The 24,922-nt window shown below is 37.8% G+C and overlaps 1 protein-coding gene across 1 annotated transcript in view; it reads left to right on the top strand.

The window, feature by feature from the left end:
* LOC126236690 (N-sulphoglucosamine sulphohydrolase) overlaps positions 1-24,109 on the top strand; it is a 107,761-nt gene extending 83,652 nt beyond the window's left edge. The window contains exons 9-11 of the mRNA XM_049946182.1: positions 7,585-7,731; positions 9,417-9,626; positions 23,951-24,109. Of these exons, the coding sequence (XP_049802139.1) occupies positions 7,585-7,731; positions 9,417-9,560 (291 nt within the window). The 3' untranslated portion in view covers positions 9,561-9,626; positions 23,951-24,109. The remainder of the gene's footprint in view (positions 1-7,584; positions 7,732-9,416; positions 9,627-23,950) is intronic.
* The last annotated feature ends 813 nt before the right edge of the window (positions 24,110-24,922 follow it).

Genomic DNA, 24,922 nt, shown 5'->3' with positions numbered 1-24,922 from the left:
ACAGCATATTGAATTCCAGCATTACCGATGGAGGGCGCCACGAACTTGTAAGTCATTTTCAGCCAGGTGTCCGGACACTTTTGATCACATAGTGTAAGTTGTAGTGCTTCCACTGACCTACCTCAATATCTTTTTTCTCAGGCTGCCATGGTTTTTTTCTTGTAATTTGTGTTTATGATGTTCTTACTAAAATTATATACAAAATACAGAAAACTTCCAGTAAAACATAAATAAAAATTAAATGTTTTATGTTAGGTTAGATTAGATTAGATTAGTGTTCTCTGAGCCTTTTTGTTTGGCTTTGTTAGTACAATGAAAGTTATAATTTTTCTAAATTTGTGATAAAGGGTACATCCTTCAAGCTCTGCATCTGCTAAACTAATTATGCAACAAGATTTGGCAAGGGCTTTTAAACTAACCAGTTAATATTGTTGCTAGCTTATCCACTTCAAATATAATTTCACTGCCCATCATTCCCTCTGCACTCATCAACACAGTGAAAGAACAAGCCCAGGTTTAAATTTCAACCAAAGTTATTTATTGCCACCTCTCATTAACACAAAATTACACTCTACAAATAACAAGAATAACATAACTTTGTGAAAATATTTGTTTCTGGCTGTTCATGCTGTATTCACATCACAACTCCTCCCTCTGTTAGACCTCCAAAAACTGCTGACAACAATGTTATGTGCTGAAGGACACAAAGTCAAAGACATTCTTGAAACTTACATTTCAGGCTCATCTGTTTTGTCTTGAAGAGAAGCTTTAATTCATAACATACATGGTATTATGATTGTGGTTTCAAACCATCAATTAGGTGACTACATCCGGCTGTTGTGCACCCAAAGGAGCAAGCTACATGTTTCCAGTGGAACTTGGCTGTCTCCTGAGCTGTTATTTGACAGGCACATCTCTCAGCAAATCATTCTGGGGAGACATGTGATAGTACCATTGTCTGCATCCTGAGTAAAGAGACCACCTCCTTTCTTCTGTCATCTGGGCACTGTCAAATGCATGCTTGGACTGGCAGGTGTGCCCACATATGCAATTTTGCTCAATACTGAGAGGACTGTACCACCATACTCTTCTCCTGATAGCTTAGCCACAGCCTGAGAAGTAATTTCCAGAATAAATTGTCACTCTGCAGTGGAAAAGCAGGCAAAGGTCCCAGGTCTGATTCCCAGCCAGGCACACAGGAAGTTTCAGATCAGCACACACTCCACTGCAGAGGTAAAAATTCTTTCTGTGTAAGAAAACTAGCCACTTTGTCCACTATAACTTAGTAAAAACTGTACCTTGATATATTCTCTCATTCTATGTGTGTGATGTTGTCAAGCAGATGAATACTATAATCCTTTTTACACACCATATGAATAATAGTAGATGGAACTAATAGTGACTAAATTTCATATATCCAGAACATAGTAACACCTTTCCAAAGTTGAAACAGTATTTATGAATGTACTATTGTTGATGTGCTAAAGATAGAAAGATAGAGGTAAAACTATTACCAAAGTAATATACAATTGTCTAAGGGTTTCACCTTGGAGCTAGAAGCCCACACAAAAACTGCTTTCTGTATGAGTAAACGGAACTCAAATACTAGCTAAGATGTAGCAGGAGTGATACACAAAGAAAATAATTAAATGTTGATGATTTGGTTACTTAGAAGTGCAATTTGTAGTCCCCAAGAGAACGTTATGACAATTACAGGTGTGATTTCACATTTCTTACTGAGTGAGGGAACATAGTCACAGTGCTATGGCACTGGAGTTACAGCTTGTCAGTGGTGAGGTCATTAGAGGTGTGGCACAAGTTTAGATGAGGGAAGAACAGAGAAGAAATTTGGCTGTGTCATTTTCAGAGGAACTATTCCAGCATTTTGTTTATCATTTTACAGAAACTGCAGCAAACCTAAATCTGGATGGTCAGACAGGAATTTCAAGCACTGTTTTCTTGAATCTGAGTTGAGAGTATTACCACTGCACCACCTCACTCAGTTTCAATATGGCAGCAGCCAGTTTGAGTGCTGGTAACAAAAAGAAGTTACATCACTAGAATATGAATGATATGGAAAGCAGAGCTGTATTCTACCAGTAAACCAAAGTCTGCCACCTGCTTTACCCAAAACTAAGCCTAGGTGATCATTCCATTTCATAGTCGTACAAAATGTCACACCCAGGTATTTGTGTGAGTTGACCACTTCCAACCATGACTCACTGATACTATAGTCATGGAATACTATGTTATTTTGTTTTGTGACGTACACACTTTTACATTTCTGAATGTTTAAAGCAAGCTGCGGTCTTTGCACCACTTTAAAATCTTTTCAAGACCTTACTGAATATTTTTGCAACTTCTTTCAAACAGTACTTTGGTGTTTCATGCTGTTTGTGGTGAAATAACAATTTAATAAACTTTTGGAAACGTTTGCTCATTGTATCTTTTTTAGAGTTTTCTGTGCGTTGAAGTCATTTAGTAAATTTCGTGCTTTAGTTTTCAGCTGACATTCCTTATTGTTTCTAGTGAAATATTTCATTCAATGTTTTAACTTTGTTGAGTGTTCCAGTGGCCGCTTGAATTTTGGGTTTTAGCTTATAATTTTGTGTAGTTCTGTTGGCTTTGGTAGTAGTTGTGGCTTAGTAGTATTAATACAAGTAGTTGCTTTCTTAGTAGAGAGAGAATTTCAATACCGCAATTGTTAGTTCTATAAATAGTTCTTCTGGTGCAACTGAACTTAGGTAATGTAGATGTATAGTTTTTTTCAGTAACTGTAATATTTTACCTTGATTGAGAAATGTGGGCTCTGTCATAGGTTTGTGAGCAGTGGGTTATGGTGTTGGATTTGTTCAAAGTATTTTCATAGGGGGGAATGCAGTGGGGAAGCCAGTGTGCATTCTAGCAAGATCCTCTCCTGGCAATGCAGAATCTGTAGTAGAAATAAGTTGATAGAAGAGCAGGAGCGCAAGATCTGCGTCCTTCAGGTGCAGTTACAACACACAAAGGTGGAACTAGAGAGGTTGAGGAGGGTGAAGGGTGCTGGGAAATGGGAACTGGCAGTTGGCAAGAAGGCAGTTAGGAAGAGGAGGTATTCAGACAGTTATGCTTTGTGTATATTGCAGCTGTAGTTGTAGGGAACATGCAGCAGTCCTCAGCAGTTAGGAGGCCTAGGTCAGTTGCAAATTCTAACAGAAAGAAGAAGGTTCTGTTGCTAGGTAGTTTGCACAGTAGAGGTGTGGGCCAGCAGTTACTGGAAGTGTTGGGGAGTGAGTACCTGTCAACAGCATTGTGAAGCCTAGTGCAGTGTTGGCTCAGGTGACTGACAGCATAGGGGAGTTATGTAGGAATTTTACGAAGGAGAATCAGGTAGTGATAGTGGGTGGAGCAGGGAACAGTCTTGATAGGGATGGGGAATATAAAAATTCCTGTAGTAGTTGGTGTTAGAGCTGCACTTTTTTTAGATTGAAATCAGCTGATAGGTATACCTGCATAAAGGAAGTCCCTGTAACTAAGGGCTCACCTTCAGAGGACGTCATGTCTCCAAGTAGAGAAGAATTAGCATATGTCATCAAAATATAATTTGTCAGTTCAGAGGCTTCCTTTACCAGGATACAGATCAGCTGGCTGTTTTTCAAGGAGTTCCTTGTGGGGCGGGGGAGTGGCCATGTACATAAAAAAAAACAGTATTCCATTTGAGTCCATAGATGTATCACAGCACTGCACTGAACAGATATTTGAATGTTGTGCAGGGGCAATTGAATTTAGTGAAACTAAACTTCTAATTGTTGTTGTTGTTTATAGGTCCCTCTGACTTCAGAGCATTTCTGCTCAAGCTAGAGAGATTTCTTGATTCACTTTATAAGAAAAAGGATGTTAGTGGATCTCGTAAATTCATATGATCTGATGCAGACTGTGTTTTCTCCAACTAGGGTGCAGGGGGACAGTAGCATAACCATAGACAATATTTTTATTCATTCTTCATTACTAGAAGGGCATTCTGTTAGTAAAAGGGTGAATGGCTGTTCAGACCATGAGGCACAAATTTTAACACTAAAAGGCTTTTGTACCCAAACAAATGTCACATATAATTACAAACTATGTAAGAAAGTTAATCCAACAGCAATAGAGAGTTTTTAAACCTCATCAGGGAACAAGAGTGGCAGGATGTCTATAGTGTTGATAACATAGATGACAAATATAATGCTTTCCTTAACACATTTCTCATGCTCTCTGAGAGTTGCTTTCCATTAGAGCGTTCTAAACAGAGTGCTAGCAGTAAAAGGCAGCCCGGGTGGCTGACTAATGGGATAAGGATATCATGTAGAACAAAGTGGGAATTATACCAAAATGTTAGAAGTAGTCACAAACAAGGTACAGTAACCAATTACAAACAGTACTGTAAGGTGCTTAAAATTGTTGTTAGGAAGGAAGAGAGTATGTGGTATGCAAATAGAATAGCTAATTCACAGGATAAAATTAAAACCACAGGGTCAGTTGTGAAGGAAGTGCCTGGTGAGCAGCATAAGGTTGACAGTATAAAGTCAGTTCATGGTAAACATATTTCTATTTTTGATAACTCAAATATATGTACAGTATTTAACAATCATTTTCTGAGCATTGCTGGTGAATTAAATAAAAATTTAGTTTCTACAAGGAATCATATAACTTTCTTTTGGAGATTGATGTCTGAAATGCTCCTTTGTGATACAAGCAAGGGTGAGATTGAGTCAATAATTAAATCACTGAAGACTAAGGACTCTCATGGATATCATGGAGTGCCTAGCAGAATATTAAAATACTGTGCTGCAACTGTTAGCCCTATATTTAGCCACATCTGTAATTATTCCTTTAGGAATGGTCAGTTTCCTGAATGATTAAAGTACTCAGTAGTAAAGCCGCTTTATAAAAAGGGAGAAAGGGATAATGTAGATAATTTTAGACCTATTTCTATGCCATCAGTGTTAGCAAAAGTTATTGAAAAGGCTATGTACATAAGGATAATTGATCATTTTATGTCACACAATTTGCTATCAAATGTACAGTTCGGCTTTAGAAGTCATTTAACAACTGAAAATGCTATATTCTCTTCTAAGTGGGGTACTGGATGGGTTAAACAAAAGGTTTTGATGCTAGGCATATTTTTGATTTAACTAAGGCATTTGATTGTGTTGATCACAAAATATTGCCCCAGAAGTTGGACCATTACAAAATACGGGGAGTAGCTCACAATTGGTTCTCTTACTTTAACAACAGATGGTAAAAGGCCATTATTCACAGTGTTGAGGATGGCTGTGATGTGGGATCTGAGTGGGGCTCGGTCAGGTGGGGGGTGCCCCAGGGATCAGTGTTGGGGTGACTCCCGTTTCTTATTTATATAAATGATATGCCCACTAGTATTATGGGTAACTCTAAAATATTTCTGTGTGCTGATGACACTAGCTTGGTAGTAAACGATGTTGTGTGCAACATTGGCTTGGTTTCAAATAGTTCAGTTCATGACATAAGTTCATGGCTTGTAGATAATAAACTAATGCTAAATCACAGTAAGACTCAGTTTTTACAGTTTCTAACACACAATTCAACAAAACCTGTCGTTTTAATTTCACAGAATGGGCATATGATTAGTGAAACTGAACAGTTCAAATTTCTGGGTTTTCAGATAGACAGTAAACTCTCATGGAAAGCCCATATTCTGGATCTTGTTCAAAGACTTAATGCTACCATTTTTACTATTCGAACAGCATCTGAAGTAAATGATCATTCAACACAAAAATTAGTCTACTTTGCTTACTTTCATTTGCTTATGTTGTATGGTATTATATTTTGGGGTAACTCCTCCCATTCTAAAAGGATATTTTTGGCTTAGGAACAGGTGGTCGGGCAATAAGTGGTGTAAGTTCACGAACCTCTTGTCGACCCCTGTTCATGAGTCTGGGTATTTTGACATTGGCCTCTCAATATATATATTCCTTACCGTCATTTCTTGTTAACAATATTAGCTTATTCCTAAGAATAAGCAGCTTTCACTCAGTTAATACTTGGCAGAAATTAAACATGCATTTGGATCGGACTTCCTTAACTCTTATGCAGAAAGGTGTGCAGTGTACTGCTGCATCCATTTTCAATAAGCTACCACTAGAATTTAAAAAAAAAATCTTAGCAGTAATCCACAAACTTTCAAATTGAAACTGAAGAGTTTCCTCATGGGTCACTCTTTCTATTCTGTCGAGTAGTTCCTTGAAAAATGAAGCTGATTCTTGTTGTGTTGATGACTGCGTTTACTTAAACTTATGGCTTTATTTTTTTTTTTGGGTTCATAAACATTTTATTTTTATCTGTTATTACTTTTATGTTGTAATTTCATATATTGACACATTCCATGGCCTTACAGATTTGCTGTGCAATCAGGTCCTACAGAATTTGATGTGTAAATAAAATAAATAAATAATTGTACGCAACATCATTAATATACAGCATGAACAGAAAGGGTTCCAATACAAAGTCTTGGGGCAAAGTTATTTGTACATCTTCTTATGAGTCTCCATCCAAGGTAATTTGCTGTGTCCTACCTACCAAGAAATTCTCAATCCAGTTGCAAATTTCACTTGATTTCACTATCATACTTTTTATATTAAGCATAGATCTGGTATTGAGTCAAATGCTTTTTGGAAATCAAGAAATATTGCATTGATCACTGCTTTAGTCCAAAGCTTTCAGTATGTCAAGCGAGAAAATGTGAGTTGGGTTTCAAATGACCACTGTTTTTGGACTCTATGCTTGCTGGCATGGAGAAGGTCATTCTGTTCAATATACCTCATTATGTTTGAGCTCAGAATATGTTCTAAGATTTTACACCAAATCAGTTTCAAGGATATTAACAGTAGTGTTGTGGGTCACTGCTCCAAACCTTCTTGTAAGTGTGTGAGATGTGTGCTCTCTTCCAACTACTGGGCATGATTCTTTTGTTTGAGGATTATTTATCTTGGATGCTAAACAAGACCACCACTCTGTCAATGTTTGTCCATCAGATGGTTCTCCCACTCCTGGATCTATGATCAGTTTGTTCAGAGTCAGTTCATTGTGTCTAAGTATTCTTACTTGTCCATTGGTTGCAACATGTTCTGAACAATGAATTCGGAGTGGCCCAGTTGTTGTTGGTGCAACGTGTTTCCTATCCTGACTCTTGCAGTTTAATGACATGGCTGCTCTCAGAATTAATTCTTCATTTCAATAGACCTCTTTTTTAAACAAGGAAGTTGTAAGTGAGTTGGCAGACTGTATTTAAGTTCTGATATGTTTATGAAAGGTATGCATAGAGTAATCACTGCAACCATGTGTGTTGCAGATAAATGCACCATTTCATGATGCTTGGTCTGTAGATAAGTTCTGTAAAGGTTCACACTTATTATTTGTTTTAACAAGTGTTCAAATGTTTGCGATAATAAGAGAACTTCGTGTGCTCTCGACTGCACCTAACTGAAAAATACGCTATAATATTCATGCTGTCAAAATGTTAAGTCAATCAATATGTTTTAGAATTGTCCATATACCACATTTTTCTACTTTTTCTTTTTTTTCCAGGATATTTTGAACCGAACACATAAAAAGGAGCCAGTTGGATGGTATAAATCTTTGAATGATTATTATTATCGTGATGAATGGGAACTATATGATCTCAAAATGGATCCAGAGGAGAGAACAAATGTGGTTAAGAAAAAACAGTATAAGGTGAGCTACCATGAAATCAACTACATATATTGCTGTCAAGCAAGAACTTCAGTTTTTAATTACCTGTTGGAAAAATTTTAAGCAGCGCAGCTGTTAATCTGTGCAATCTTCAAAGCAGACAAGATAGCATGTTAGACTGCCATGCCGAGGACCAAAGCTCAGTTTTGTTAGTGCCAGGAAGTTATCCCTCATGGGAGGACAAGTCCCATGAGAAAAGTTAAGGAGCTACTTGAATGAGATGTACTCAAGGGTAGGATAGCAGACAGTGGGTGGGAGAGTGATAAGCTCACCATATGATGCTCCATACTGCAGCCAAGGATGCTTTTGGAAAGAGAATGACATGATGGTTGGTTGGGATCATGTGGTCTTTATGTTCTGATTACAAAGTTAGTTTGTTATAGCTGTTAATTTATTGTGAATATTAAAGAGAACTAACATTTTTTGATGCTTGTAAGCCTTGAAAAGTACTGACTTTTAAAATTATATTGCAGAATCAGATAGATAGCTAAATGCCTTCTCATTGCAAAATGAGACAGTATGAATTTTTTGTGTAAAAAGAATACAGTGAAAATGCTGAGTCTTCAGAACAAGCTGAACAGTATCAAAATGTAAATGTGAGTATTATTAAGCATGAAACAAGTTGAACCACCACTTAAAGCTGTAATTTTGAAATGTTAGAGATTAAATAGTCAGTTAGTTCACACTTTCAGTTGTTGTTAATTTATGAAGGTTGGTTTGATCACAGCAGCACTTGAGCCAGCCGTGCTCCTATTGGAGGTGATATGCCCTTGTCTTCCTCTGACCTTGGAACTGATTTACCAGCCAGTTATAAATGACCAACAGTTTAAGTTAACTTTGAGCTACTTGTATATGTGCAGAAACAGCTAAGCTGGGAAAAGTTAGTGTCACTGCAAGCAGTCCTCCTTGTACTAGAAAACAACACTGACACAATTAACTTGGGCCTGAAAGTATTCAAACAATAACTGTCATAGGTGATGGTTACTTTAAAATTAACAGCTGTCTCATCATAATTAGCAAGGTATCACATAAAGTATCGAAAACTGCAAGTTGTTTACATGTCCTCTAATGTGGCCAGCCACTAGTTACACAGCATTTAATGATAAGCTCCATGGAACAGCTGATACCATTGCAAGTGCATAGCGTCTTGTATTGAGCACACTTTTACCAATGCTGTGACCGTTTGCTACTTCATTACAAAGCTATTACTTAATGCAAACATTAAGAAGATTAACTGATATTAAATACAACATCTTGCAATTTGAAGATTGTTGGTGTCACATAAAGTAACTATTTTATCAATTCATTAAATCACAGGTCCATTTGCTCTTGTGTTTAACATTACCCATACTCCAGTTTTAAAATAGCTGAAGAACGCAGAAAAAAAAGATATTTTAATTGATAATTGAACTGTATCCCATACACCTTAACCCATGCAACATTAGGTCTTCACAGTATATTTCATATATGTCAGTGGAAGTCACTGGCACCAACTAGTTTAACCAATTACATCCTTAACCCTTTTAAGCAAGACACATTTTTGTTTAGACATACTATTGTAAGTACAGTGTGTATGTAAAAGAAATTATTGTGGAGAACAAGTAATATTACATAAATCTATAACCTTTACTGCTGGTATAACATATTTCACTTTTGTGTATTTTTAGAAAATCCTTAGTCAGCTAAAGGTGGATCTTTTCAACTGGCAAAAGCATACAGCTGATCCATGGATCTGTGCACCTTCTGGGGTTCTTGAAGACAAAGGAGATTATCAGCAACATCCGCAGTGCCTACCACTATACAACTTATAATCCGATTTTCTCAGATTTTAGACTTGTAGCAAATGAGAGAGCTGCAAGACCAGAAACAACTCAAAGGTAAGAAAATTATATGTAGTAAGTCCAAGAAGTACCTTGAACCATTTGCAGCTGCAAGAATTGGTCTATTAATCATTTCTATGGACTTATTGTGTAGCATCTTTGTTCTTTTTCTTGACACCATTTTTGTAGCTCAGTAAGGTATTAACATTTTCATTTTATCTCATATGAGATATCATTTATCGCTGGCATTCAAAATAACATTAGTTTATACTCTTTAGTGGGTGTATAATAAAGCTGTTCATAGAGAAAGATTTGAGAATTGGGTTGTTGCTAATACTATCACACTACTGCTGTTGACTATCATGAAAGCTTTCTTTATCTATGATATTTTGATCTATTACCATTGCCAGTTCTGACTTGTGTCTTTTAGGATGAGACATTTCCTCACAGCTTAAAACTGTGTGCTGGACTGTGACTCAAAACTGGAAGCTTGCCTTTCATGGGCCGACACTTATCATCTGTATATTCAAGCCACGACTCACAAATTGCCCTCATAGCTTTACTTCCCCCAGTACCTCTCCCCTACATTCCAGATTTAATGGAAGGTCTCCTGCATTCCAAGCACTCCTAGAATAAAAAATAAGTTGGAGAGATAGCTTAGTCGTAGTTTACGGGATTATTTTCAGAATGAATTTTTCACTCTACATTGGTGTGTGTGCTGTATGAAACTTTCTAACAGATTAAAACTGTGTGATAGGCTTGAACTCATAGGATGAGATTTTATAGTGGTTTATCCAAGTATGGTATTTAACTCATACCCGCTCCCTTCACTCCTTGATATTTTTGGTACTTCTTTTGTTTGAACACATATCCCAATTAACAAAAGACTGCATGCATTATCAATCAACCTAATAAGAGCAACCATTTCTGATGGGGTACAAATTTGGCAAATTCAAGTGATGTCTGGGAAGTATAGCCGAACACTGTAACTTCTGAACATGTTTTAGTGCTCATTGTTGTGTGGGATATGGACAGCATACATCACACAGAACAAGACTAATAGAATTGTTGCTGGTAGTTCAGTAAAGCCAAAAATCTCTCTAAAAAAATCTCATAACTGAAGTTTAATAATGCATTAGGAGGTAAATGGTGTTGAAGTTATGCATACATTATCATAGAAACCAATAGGCCATGTTTGAACCACAGTTTTGTAAACTTTATCCAGGCAAGTATGATATTGCTGTTTTCTGCATTTTGGGTGGGCTATTGTGAATCAACATTCACGTTATGGGATCCAGAAAACAGGTAGTCCATATTAAATATAGACTGTGTGTGATGTGCAATAGTAACCTGATGTGCCTTCCATTGAAAGCCTGTGAATATTTATGAAGAGAAGGAATGAATAACTGAAAGATGAACATATAGAAGAGAAATAGAAGCCTGTTGAAAAATGTTGAGTGGAACTTTTCTTGTGATACACTGATAGCCTACCAGGCTCTACTGTTACTGAAAGATTATCAGTCAGTAAATATGCTATAAAATCTGATCAGTACAGCACCATTAATTTCAGTTAGTCTGTTACTACTTCCTGACACATAATGACATTGGAGTGTATTTCAATGTAAACAGACAGCATTTGGCTATCAAAAGGAAAATTTGTGAAGCCTTCAACAACTAATTTAGCAGAAACTTATTGAAAGACATATAACAGATCTGAAATAAATTCTGTCATATGTAAAGGTCACAAAAGTTAGCGTCTAGACACTCGTGGATAGCACAGGAACTGAAATTGAGGGTTCTGTTGTTGTTGTTGTTGTTGTTGTTGTTGTTGTTGTTGTTGTGGTCTTCAGTCCAGAGACTGGTTTGATGCAGCTCTCCATGCTACTCTAGCCTGTGCAGTTTCCTACTCTAGCCTGTGCAAGTTTTTTCATCTCCGAGTAACTACTGCAAGATACATCATTCTGAATCTGCTTAGTGTATTCATCTCTTGGTCTTCCTTACCATTTTTCCCCTCAACACTTCCCTCCAAAACTAAACTGGTGATCCCTTGATGCCTCAGAATGTGTCCTACGAACTGATCCCTTCTTTTAGTCAGGTTGTACCACAAATTCCCCTTCTTCCCAATTCTGTTCAGCACCTCCTCATTAGTTACTTGATCTGCCCATCTAATCTTCAGCATTCTTCTGTAGCACCACAGTTTGAAAGCTTCTATTCTTTTCTTGTCTAAATTATTTATCATCCATGTTTCATTTCCATACATGGCCACACTCCATACAAATACTTTCAGAAAATACTTCCTGACACTTACATCTATACTCAATGTTAACAAATTTCTCTTCTTCAGAAACACTTTCCTTGCCAGAGCCAGTTTACATTTTACATCCTCTCTACTTCGACCATCATCAGTTATTTTTCTCCCTAGATATCAAAACTCATCTACTACCTTAAATGTCTCATCTCCTAATCTATTTCCCACAGCATCACCTGATTGAATTTGACTACATTCCATTAGTCTCCTTTTGCTTTTGTTGATGTTCACCTTATATCCTCCTTTCAAGACACTGCCCATTCCGTTCAACTGCTCTTCCAGGTCCTGTAATGTCTCTGCCAGAATTACAATGTCATCAGCAGACATCAAAGTTTTTATTTCTTCTCAATGGATTTTAAATCCTACTCCAAATTTTTCTTTTGTTTCCTTTACTGCTTGCTCAATATACAGATTGAATAACATCGGGGAGAGGCTACAACCCTGTCTCACTCCATTTTCAATCACTGATTCCCTTTCGTGCCCCTTGACTCTTATAACGGCCATATGGTTTCTATACAAATTGTAAATAGCCGTTTGATCCACGTATTTTACCCCTGCAACCTTCAGAATTTGAAAGAGAGTATTGTCAAAAGCTTTCTCTAAGTCTACAAATACTATCCCTTAATAAGACCCTCTGCTCTTTGTTGTGTAGGTAAGGTTCTGTACATGAAAATGAATGCCATTAATGCCATAACAATTCGATTTGCCAATCAGAATTTTATTAGTCACAGAATATACCAATTCAGCACAGTTATTTTAATGTTAGCCTAGAAACACCATTATAGCCAGTAGAATTATTACTTTCTAGCAATCCAGTGAATTTTATAATTTCCATAGTGGATTTATTTTTGAATATAATGTCTGTTAGTGATGCATGAAGTGTCTGCAATAGGAACTTTTGCTCTCACTTTGAGGTAGTAATCACTGAATTTGGAAGGTAAAGAAAGTTCTGGTAACATGTATGAATAATAGAAGCACTGAACTACTGACAGGTACAAGAAGCTTCACTTGGTGGGGAATTGACAGCATGACCATGGCATGATTCATTATCACTCTTGATGAATTATGCCAAAACAAAAACCCTGGAGGAGATATCATCCTCTCAGAATTATTGAGATCTCTGGGAGAGCCAGCCATGACAAAAATATTCCACCTGGTGTGAAAGATGTATGATTCAGGTGAAATATCCTCATACAGTACTTCAATAAGAAGGTGATAATTTCTGTTCCAAAAACAGCAGGTGTCTAAAGATGTGTGGATACTACTGAGTTATCAGTTTAATAAATCAGGTTGCAAAACACTGATATGCTATATTTACAGAAGGATGTAAAGTTACTAAAAGCTGAGCCCAGGGATGTCAGTTTCAGTTCCAAAGAAGTTTAGGAACATGTGAGGCAATACTGACTCTAGGACATATCTTACAAGACAGATTAAGGAAAGACAAACCAATTTTTCTACATTTGTACATTTAGAGAAAGCGTTTGACAATGGTGATTCGGATTCACTCTTTGAAATTCTGAAAGGGATAAAACACGGAATGACAGGTTATTCACACCATGCACAGGAATCAGACTGCTTTTATATGAGTTAAAGTGCTTGAAAGGGAAGCAGTCTTTGAGAAGGGAGTGAGGCAGGGTTGTAGCCTGTCTCAAACGTTATTCACTCTATACCTTAAGGAAGTCATGAAAGAAACTAAGGAGAAATGTAGAAGAGAATTAAATTCCAGAGAGAGAGAAAAATAAAACCTGTGAGGTTTGCTGATGACATTGTAAATCTGCCAGAGATGTCAGGGTCTTGGAAGAGCAGTTGACTGGAATGTGTAATGTCTTCAAAACAGGTTATAAGCTGAACATAAAAAAAGGAAAAACAGTGGTAATGAGATGTAGTTGAATTAAATCAGGTGATGGTGCTGAGGGAATTAGATTAAGAAATGAGGCACTAAAAGCAGTAGACAAGTTTTGATATTTGGGCAGAAAAGTAACACATGATGGCTTAAGGTAGAGAGGACATAAAATGCAGACTGAGGACAGCAGAGAAGCATTTATGGGAAAAAAGAAGAAATTCATTAGTATCAAATACAAATTCAAAAGTTAGGAAGTCTTTTTCTGAAGTTATTTGTCTGGAGTATAGGCTTATACAGAAGTGAAATGTGGATGATAAATTATTCAGACAAGAAGAGAATAGAAGCTTTGGAAATGTAGTGTTACAGAAGAATTCTGAAGATTAGATAGGTAGACCAAATAACCAGGAAGGAGCTATTGAATCAAATAGAGGCGAAAAACGTTAATGGCACAACCTGAACAAAAGAAAAGAAGAGATTGGTTGACAAAAGAAAAGAAGAGGTTGGTTGAGAGGACAGATCCTGAAACATCAGTTTATTAATGGGGGAACTTGGAGGGGGGGGGGGGCATAAAAATTGTAGAGGAAGATCAAAGTTTGAATTTAGTAAGCATATGGAAATGGATGTAAGTAGCCGTATCTTTGCAGAGAGAGAGAGACTTGCGCAAGACAGAGAAGTGTGGAGAACTGTTTCAAACTAGTCTTTGGAATGAAGACAACATCAGCATCAACATCTTGACAGCATGATTCATTGTGCCTGACTTGCACTCTGTTACCTTCCAGTTGATGAGAAATAGGTCTAAACAAGCAAATGAGTGACACACTGTGCCATATTACTTTTGGCAATTCCCTTTGTAAATATCACAAATCTCATATTTTGAAGAGAAAATGTGTTGTTTACAGATCCACATCTTTTTTTCAACTGATGATGCTATGAATGTGGTGTGGGTAAGATTCTGTGTGATATCTGATCTCAGTCCAAAATTGTTATGAGTGAGACTTTAGTGCATTTTGGGAATAACCCACTCATACACATTTCCCCTCTTTAGTTTTTTAGAAAGTTCTATTAGATATTGTTTTACTTTTTATTGTGTTTTGGTGGTTGATTTTATACAGGAGGTTTGACTGTTATAGGTACAGATGAAAGGGGCAAGTAGAAGACAATGACACAATCAAATAATCCTCATACACATGGTCTGGAAACCAGTGGTTTCCCCAATATGACATATGCACAGGTGCAGTCATGTCAGTATTACAACACTACTAATAAGGCTACATTTATTTTGAAAAACTAAAGTGAGGTGTAAATTACAAAGTAATAAACAGTTCTTGTTTGATTTTATCATCATTCCAGATACCTTAATACTGGTAAATAATTTTTCGACAACATTTGTATTGGTCATGGCTCGCCATTACCATAGCCTTTCCCAACTTGAACCTGTTAGGTTGTTTTGTGTGTGGTATCTAAATGCTATGTTGTATTCAAGCCCTGTTGATATTGTCTATGAACTTGGGAATGGATTGTGGATGGTTGCCAAGCCATCCAGAACACGTGTGGGGGCATCAATGAGGTGATGAGCTGAAGCCTGCCTTCACATGAATGGTGGGCACATGGAACACTAGTTGTGATATATTTGTCTTCAGGTGCATATCTGCAGTATAGATTCTTAGGGATGTGTACTCAGTCATACTACATAGTATTGGGGAAACTATTGGTTTCTAGACCTATGTTTAATAAGATTATTTGCTTGTTTCATTGTCCTCTAACCACCTGTTTCATTTGTACCTACAATAGTCAAACACCCTACATTGTACTGGTTTTTGTGTGTGTGTGTGTGTGTGTGTGTGTGTGTGTGCGCGCGCGCACGCATTATACTGCATGCACTAATGCCTATGCTGTTGAACTCAAGTAAAACCAGTCATTATTATTGCTGCCTCAAGATCATCATTACTGTCTTCATCAAAATACTTGTAAGATTAATTACATACAGCTAGCATTTATATGATTTACTATAACACAACTGCACATTTGTATTTATAATGAATAACTTGAGTGCCCTTTTATCAACTCACTGAGTTTTCTTGTTTAGCAAAAACTGTGACATTTCTGCCAATTAAGTATGATGTTTATTTACAGCCATTCTACAAATATATTGCCCAAAACACACATTGGCAGGTTTCATTTTTTTTTTTTCTTTCTTATGGCAAAATGTTGAATGTGGTATTGTAATAGTGCAAGAGAAAATGCAAAGCTCACTATTACAAATGTTTAAAAGAAGTGAGCTTTGTAATTACACAACCATCAATGTGGCATATTCATGATTCTGGCTCATAGAGCCACATTTGTTCTTTTGGTGCTGTCTTGAATGCCCTTGGAATATTACACAAGCATGGGTGTGTTAAATGCATTGATTAGCTGTCCTGACAAATAAACATATTGTATGTTGTTGTTGTTGTTGTTGTTGTTGTGGTCTTCAGTCCTGAGACTGGTTTGATGCAGCTCTCCATGCTACTCCATCCTGTGCAAGCTTCTTCATCTCCCAGTACCTACTGCAACCTACATCCTTCTGAATCTGTTTAGTGTATTCATCTCTTGGTCTCCATCAATGCTTTTTACCTTCTACGCTTCCCTCCAATACTAAATTGGTGATCCCTTGATGCCTCAGAACATGTCCTACCAACCGATCCCTTCTTCTAGTCAAGTTGTGCCACAAACTTCTCTTCTCCCCAGTCCTATTCAACACCTCCTCATTAGTTATATGATCTACCCATCTAATCTTCAGCATTCTTCTGTAGCACCACATTTTGAAAGCTTCTATTCTCTTCTTGTCCAAACTAGTTATCGTCCATGTTTCACTTCCATACATGGCTACGCTCCATACAAATACTTCCAGAAATGACTTCCTGACACTTACATCTATATTCAATGTTAACAAATTTCTCTTCTTCAGAAACACTTTCCTTGCCATTGCCAGTCTACATTTTATATCCTCTCTGCTTCAACCATCATCAATTACTTTGCTCCCCGAATAGCAAAACTCGTTTACTACTTTAAGTAGTAATCTAATTCCCTCAGCATCACCCGACTTAATTCGACTACATTCCATTATCCTTGTTTTGCTTTTGTTGATGTTCATCTTACATACTCCTTTCAAGACACTATCCATTCCGTTCAACTGCTCTTCTAAGTCCTTTGCTGTCTCTGACAGAATTACAGTGTCATTGGCGAACCTCAAAGTTTTTATTTCTTCTCCATGGATTTTAATACCTACTCCGAATTTTTCTTTTGTTTCCTTCACTGCTTGCTCAATATACAGATTAAATAACATCGGGGAGAGGCTACAACCCTGTCTCACTCCCTTCCCAACCACTGCTTCCCTTTCATGTTCCTCAACTCTTATAACTGCCATCTGGTTTCTATATAAATTGTACCTTTCGCTCCCTGTGTTTTACCCCTGCCACCTTCAGAATTTGAAAGAGAGTATTACAGTCAACATTGTCAAAAGCTTTCTCTAAGTCTACAAATGCTAGAAATGTAGGTTTGCCTTTCCTTAATCTATCTTCTAAGATAAGTCGTAGAGTCAGTATTGCCTCACGTGTTGCAATATTTCTACAGAATCCAAACGGATCTTCCCCGAGGTCAGCTTCTACCAGTTTTTCCATTCGTCTGTGAAGAATTGGCGTTAGTATTTTGCCTCCGTGACTTATTAAACTGATTATTCGGTAATTTTCACATCTCTCAGCATCTGTTTTCTTTGGGATTGGAATTATTATAATATATCATCTTCATAATCATTGTCATCAGCCATTTAACAGCCATTTCTGGACAACAGTCTCATCCTGATTTTTCCACGATAGTGATTTTCAGTTAGATCTCTTAATATTGCCCCTGTATTTTTTGTAATGGCATCCATCCATCTTTCGTTAGGTCATCACCGCCTTGGTCTTTTCTTATGTCTTGAATTACAGTATGGAATGTCTACCTCTTGTTTGCTTGGCAACCTTGATTTAATTTTCATTACAGTTGTAATTATGTCTTCCATTCCATGTTTAACTTATTTACTTCTTTGTTGTCCTGTCTTGCCTAGTAATTCCTAACATACTTCTCTCCTTTGCTCATTGAAAAACCATCAATTTTTGAATGGCTTTAGCATTACGTCTTCACATCATGCTGCCATAAGTCAAAACTGAAAGTATAAACTGATAGTAAAATAAAAGAAGCAGAATGGAGAACCATAATAAATTAGATCCAGAGTGACTAAATGGCCGTTGCTATGTGGTCCATGCCAGACTAAAGATGCACACAAATGTTTTAAGTAGCTGGTTGAATCAAGATATGCAGTGCTTTCAGGAACATGGAAAGTTCATATTGACAATGCCAGTTTATTGAAAATCAACCCAAAAGGGGCTAAAAGATCATCTAACAAGGAATACAGAGTATATTTGCAGGAACTTCACTCATTCCTATTACCTGACAATAAAAGGTGAAGAAATGTGTGTTTGCCGTGATTTTGTTCTTAGCTATCATAAATGTGACAAGAGTTATGTTAATTAGTGCTCTTCCAAAACGCTGTGACGGTATTACTGAGCAAGACAAACATGACAGACCCCAACAACATAAACTGTAAGAAAGTTACACACTAATGTTAAGACAGCACATCTTGAGTTATTCTTCCACTGTAATCACACAACTGTAGATATAAATAATCAAGAAAATATTTTGAATCAAGCCTGATTATTACAGTAACATACCATACAAAGGCTATAAAGCCAAATATGAAAAGGAAAATTGCAAACCAGTATCTCTTCCAAAACACAGCCACATATTCCACAAGTACAAGTTACAATTCTTTAATACATTTGGTGCCCCTGCAATGCTAGGCATGGTAGCTTAGAGAACAGCAGGTGGCTGATGCTACACCTAGCGTGTTCTGACTATGGGCACTGTGTGGTCCATGGTTTGTTTACTGTGTGGATTGGATTTGCCTCAGTCTATGCTCGGGCACAATGCAGTGAATGTCAGTTGCAGTTTATAGTATGAAGGCTTTCACGACCGGATGACATATCTTCTGGTAAACCTTCCGGGATGTAAGGTCGTGGTCCATGAAACTCTTCAGCTCAGTTGCAGTTTAGCTGTTGGTTTATCTTTCTATCATTCTGTGTTTTTATTTTTTTTTTTCAGCATAATTACAAATTAAAATTACTTTCAACAGGAAATAATTTCCTCTTGCATCCTTGCCTGTTTTGAGACATGTCCATAAAAATAAAATTTATGTGTAATTATTCTAAAAATAATTATTTTATAGTTAAAGAATGATAAATTGAAAACAAATGCACTTAACTGCACAAGTTTCACCGCATAATGTAGAAAGATAAACCAACTGCTAAATCTCAGCCAACATTCACTGCAGAGTGCCCAGGAATGGACTGTGGAAAATTTGAGCTGCACAGTAAATAAAACATAGATTACATGGCGCCGATAGTCAGAACATGCTGGTTGTGACATTGGCTACCTGCCAGTCCCTGAGCTACCACACCTAACAGGGCACAGCATGGAATGTGTTAAACAGAAGAAAGATCGGTGTTATAAATGCTCTGCATTTATTTTGCTAACATAAAAGTAGAAGATGCTGAAGCAAGAAGATCATGACAAGCATTTACAGAGAAGGAATCTCACCCAAAAGAACAGTATTGAAGACAGAAATCTATCATGTAGTGATTCAAGTCTTACAGCTGTAAAATTTTGAACTACACACAAGTGTTGAACATGCCAAAAGAACCTTATTGCCAAATATTCTACCACAGAAAATTGGCACTGAATAAAGTAGCCATATCATCATCATCATCATCATCAGCCAATTCAATCATTAGATGATGTGGCCTCTTCGAGTTGTGGATTCAGGTAGGCTTTCAGAAGTCTTCTCCAAGAGGGACGGTCTTGGGCAGTTCTCTGCCAGGTGTTACCAACGATCTTCTTGATGTCTTTGTCCCATCTGTCTGGTGGTCTTCCTCTAGGCCTCCGGTGCTCTCTCGGACTCCACTCCAGTACTAGCTTCGTCCATCTGTTGTCTTTTCTTCTTGCAACGTGGCCAGCACACTGCCATTTCAAGGAACCTACTCTCTATAAGATGTCATTAACCTTCGTCACAGACCGGATGTCATCTGCCCTTTCCCTGTCCTTTCTTGTATAGCCCAGCATTGATCTCTCCATGACTCTCTGTGCTGTCCTAAGTTTCCCTTTTGTGAATGAGTTTAGTGTCCATGTCTCGCAGCCATACATCATCACAGGAAGAATGCATTGATCAAATACTGCTTTCTTCAGATTTACTGGCATTTTTGATCTGAATACTTTTGAATTCTTCCCAAATGCTTGCCAGCCAAACTTGATGCGTTGATAGATTTCTGGCCTTATGTCTCCCTTCATATTTATAATCTGGCCAAGGTAGACATATTCACTGACCTCTTCTAGTAGACTGTCCCTGACTTTCACATCTCCAGCTGGGACCCATTTGTTGGATATTACTTTTGTTTTGGAAAGGTTCATGTTCAAGCCAACCAGATGACATTCCGATGCAAGATCTGTAACTAAGTTTTGGAGCTCTGCGAAGTCTTTGGCCAGTAAGGCAATATCATCAGCAAATCTCAAGTTGGTAAGCCTTCTTCCATTAATATTATTCCCTTACCTTCCCAGCTCAGCTTTGACATAGCCATTTCCAATACAGCAGAGAACAGTTTTGAGGAGATGGGATCGCCTTGCTTGACACCCCCCATGATGCGGAATTCTTGAGTTGATTCGCAGATGTTAACATAAGCTGAAGAATTCTTGTAGATTTTCCTGAGCACTTCAATGTATGCTGCTCCCACTCCTTGCTCACTCAAAGCTTGGAGGACAGCTACATGGCTAACGGAGTCAAATGCCTTTTCAAAGTCAACAAAGGCAATGCAGAGAGGCAGTTGGTATTCATTCGCTCTGCTTATCACTTCACTAACAGTCAGAATGTGGTCAATAGTGCTTAAATTGCTTCGGAATCCAGCTTGTTCTATAGGTTGGGCTGAGTCTAGGGTGGAACTAATTCGGTTTAGCAAGATCTTTGTGAAAATTTTGTACAAAATTGAGAGCAAGTTGATAGGACGGTAGTTTTTAATATTGTGAATACTTCCTTTCTTGTGTATCAAAATAATCTTAGCCTTGTTCCACGATAGTGGGATTGAAGCATAGTGCAGGCAGGATGTAAATACTTTTGCCAAGTGATTTATTGTTACCTCTCCTGCCAGTTTGAGGATGTCAATGCTGAGCTCATCATCACCCGGCACTGTTCCCTTCTTCATGCTATCTAGAGCACACTTGACTTCCGATGGAAGTATATTTGGAACACTAGGTATATCATTTAAATTAGATACACTCAAATTTTCCCCTGGATTGCTATACAAATTGCTATAAAAGTCTCTGATGAACTTCAAAACCGCCTCCTTTTCAGTGATTCGACTGTCATTTCCATCGAGTGCGATAATCTGCTTTTTATCGATTGTGAGTTTGTGTTTGGCTGACTTTAAACTTGTCTTGTTCTCCAAGCTTGCTCGTAAGGTGTCTTCAGTGAATTTCTGTATGTCAGTTTTCATTTCTCTTCGCACTGCCTTACATAGTTCGGAATACGCAACCATGTCACGATCGGTTTGGATTTTCATTTCTCTCCTCTGTTGTAAAAGGGTTTCAGTTTTGGCACTGAATTTCTTTGGTTGTTTATTTTTTGGCATAGGCCACCAACTTCTTGTGCACTTGAAACAATCATTTCCGCCAAATCACAATCTTTAGTTACGTGGAACTTGCTTTGGAGGACTTCTTGGAATTACAAGGAATGTTCTTCCAGGTTTTTGAGGTTGATTACCCTTCTCTTCTCTTTCATAAGTTTACTCCTTTCATTTCTTACATTGAGTTCGACCCTTGCTCTCACAAGACGGTGATCACTGCCAGTGTTGAACTGATTTAGCACTGATACGTCTTTTACAATCTGCGGAATATTTGACAGAATAAAGTCTATCTCATTTTTGACACTGAAATTTGGGCTCCTCCAAGTCCACTTTCGGTCGGGGTGCTTCTTAAAGAATGTATTCATGATGGACATACTGGTATACTCAGCGAACTGGACTAATTTCTCACCTCTATCATTTCGGTCGTCAATCCCATAGTTGCCCACCACTGTGTCGCCTTATTTCTTGGTGCCAACTTTTGCATTGAAATCACCAATGACCATCTGGAAGTGACAATCGCTACCTTTTTTATAGGTGTTATCCAGACTTTCATAAAAGGATTCAATTTATTCGTCAGGGTGACTTGAGGTGGGAGCGTACACCTGAACAATCTGTATTTTATACCTATTCGACACCTTCAGGACCATTCGAGCTGTCCTGCTGGAAGTTCCTTCTAAGACAGATACTCTATCAGCAATATTTTTGTTGATTAAGAACCCAACTCCATTGAGTTTTCCTTCTGGGTCACCACAAAAGTAAAACAAGTTGCTAGAGCACAAACGGAGACAGTCTTCCCATTTTCGGTGTACTTCACTTAAACCAACAATACTCCAGTTGATTTTTGTAAGCTCTTTCTCGATCTCTTCTAGTCTGTCATTGCCTATTAGAGAGCGGCAGTTATATGTACATACTTGAAGAGTCTGTATCTTCTTCTCAGCACCACTTGGTGTTTGGGACATCAAAGTTGCTCCCACCCGGAGATCTGAATGTGGGGCTATTACTCCGGAAAATTTAACATTAATGTCACACAACATAACTCGAAGGTGAGAAGCATAATTGCCACGCTTGCTTCAGAACGGATTGGCGATATAATTTCCGGGCCGCCCCTGGATATACAATATTGGAAATCAAAATGTCACTTGTTACTTGTGAAATAAGACAGGGAGTAAAGGAAAGCCACTTGAAATCATAACATGTGTCTATGACTGTATTATAGTGTTATCAGGCATCTTACAAGTGAAAATGATGTCAGATGGATGTGGGGTAAGCAGAACAATTTTATGAATGTTCATATGTGTATTTTCCTGTGAATGAAACATCCAAACATGGCCTATTGATCACATAATTTTTGAAGTAGGCCACACAGAAATGGATTGTGACTCTGTTTGCTCCAATATAAAGAAAAAAATCAGGTATGCGCTAGTGTATCTCCTTAAAGATGCAAATAATTCAAAGTGACAGGATAAAGTCTCTCTCTTTTATCGTCCACAGTATGCTGCATGACAGTTTTCTCAATTATAAAAGCGACCAAGGCATCACCAAAATTCCAGTGTACAATGATTGCATAATCCACTATGAAAGAAACGAAACAGAATATGATGGGAGTGTCACTGAAGTACCCTTGAAAAGAAAGAGGCAATCTTTAGTGCATCTGTTTGTTCCCAAGACATACACAAAAACACAACAACAGCAAAACTGAAAGATCTGTTCTCAGTGTGTGGGGAAAAAGATGATTATAAAGGAATCCCATGAATACTAACACAGTTCTTGCATTATGGAACTGTGTATGATGCATTACCTAAACCAGCTGTTGAAGACTGATGCAAAGTAAATGTATTATGTGAATTAGAATTTTTGTCTACAGTTTAATTATTGAGTGACTCTTTAATTTGTAGCCTCCCTTGATTCTTCACACTGTAAAAGGGATTTTGAAGAAATAAATTGAAACTTGCACAAAAATGTTGATTCAAATGTGTGTGAAATCTTATGAGACTTAACTGCTAAGGTCATCAGTCCCTAAGCTTACACACTACTTAACCTAAATTATCCTAAGGACAAACACACACACCCATGCCCGATGGAGGACTCGAACCTCTGCCAGGATCAGCCGCACGGTCCATGACTGCAGCGCATTAGACCGCTCGGCTAATCCCGCGCGGCGAAACTGTCACCCAGTATGTCTTATGATTTAGTTGTCATATGTATGTGAAAATCCAGTAAGTCTTTATAACTGGTGAGATGCACAGCTATGAATCTCCTATCTTAACATTTTAAAGTATGGTATTAATAACTAGACACAAAATGATTCCTTAAACTCCTGTAAAACATTCAGTAACCTATATCTGGAACCTAGCAGATAGCACATTCAATGTTTTGATATCCATGAGTTGGTATAGATTACAGATTAGAGTACCAGATGTCACTAATATCAATGTGTATGTCAAACACTGCTGCTACAGTGATCTTTCTGTTCCATATTTTCTAGGTGCTGGTTAACTGATTATGTGTACGCATCTGGGAAGTTGAATCCAGAGGATTTGTCCTTGACATTAAATTGAAATACAACAGATGAGTGAGAGCTGACTATGTTAAGAATGGAATATCACGAAAACAATTGAAAATATATGGTGTGAAAAGTTTCAAACCACATTTTATATAATTTACATTTTGAAATTATAGTTTCTGTAATATTAGTATTCCTTGATCCAAAGGCTGTAAAAATGTATAGCACTAATGCGACACTATTCACATCATTGCTCTTTACACACAGAATAATGACATACACTGACAGCCAAACCACACTGCCTTCTAAGAGACTGAATGCCACCTGGTGGCATCGTGGACATGTGACACAGTAAAGATAATACAGAAGTGGAGCACAGACAAATAGGGAATTATTCTAGTGACAATACGGGCCCTAATTGGGGAAAAAAACTGATATAACTGACTTTGACAAAGGGCAGATTTCTATGGCCCTGTGCCTGGGAATGAGCATCTCGGAAATGACAAAGCTGTTTGCCTGTTTATGTGCCACTGTCATGAGCATTTGTGCGAAGTGACTCAGGATAGTGAACCATGAGTAAGTGACAAGGTGTTGGAAGTCCACACACCATTACAGAATGTAGAAGTCAGAGGCTTGCGTGCTCTACAAAGCAGGGTAAGTGGCAATCTGTGGCAAATCCGATGACAAAGTATAATTCCGGAGCATACACAAATGTTCTGCAGCACACCATTAAGCCCACATTGTTGAACACGGGGCTGTGCAGCAAATGACCCCTATGTGTTCCCAAATTGATCAGACATCATGACGAATTGTTAAGCCTGGTCAATGGTTATGTCCAGGTATGTTACCATACAGGTGGACAGCTGCTTGTAGTGTACAGCACACCAGGGATGCAGGCAGATGGGGCCATATTATAATATGAAGGACACCTAGGTTTCGATGGGATATACAATA

The sequence above is a fragment of the Schistocerca nitens genome, chromosome 2, assembly GCF_023898315.1.
Source record: "Schistocerca nitens isolate TAMUIC-IGC-003100 chromosome 2, iqSchNite1.1, whole genome shotgun sequence".
NCBI classification, from domain to species: domain Eukaryota; kingdom Metazoa; phylum Arthropoda; class Insecta; order Orthoptera; family Acrididae; genus Schistocerca; species Schistocerca nitens.
The sequence above is the reverse complement of the archived record's forward strand: the minus strand, read 5'-3'. Positions and strand labels throughout refer to the sequence as shown.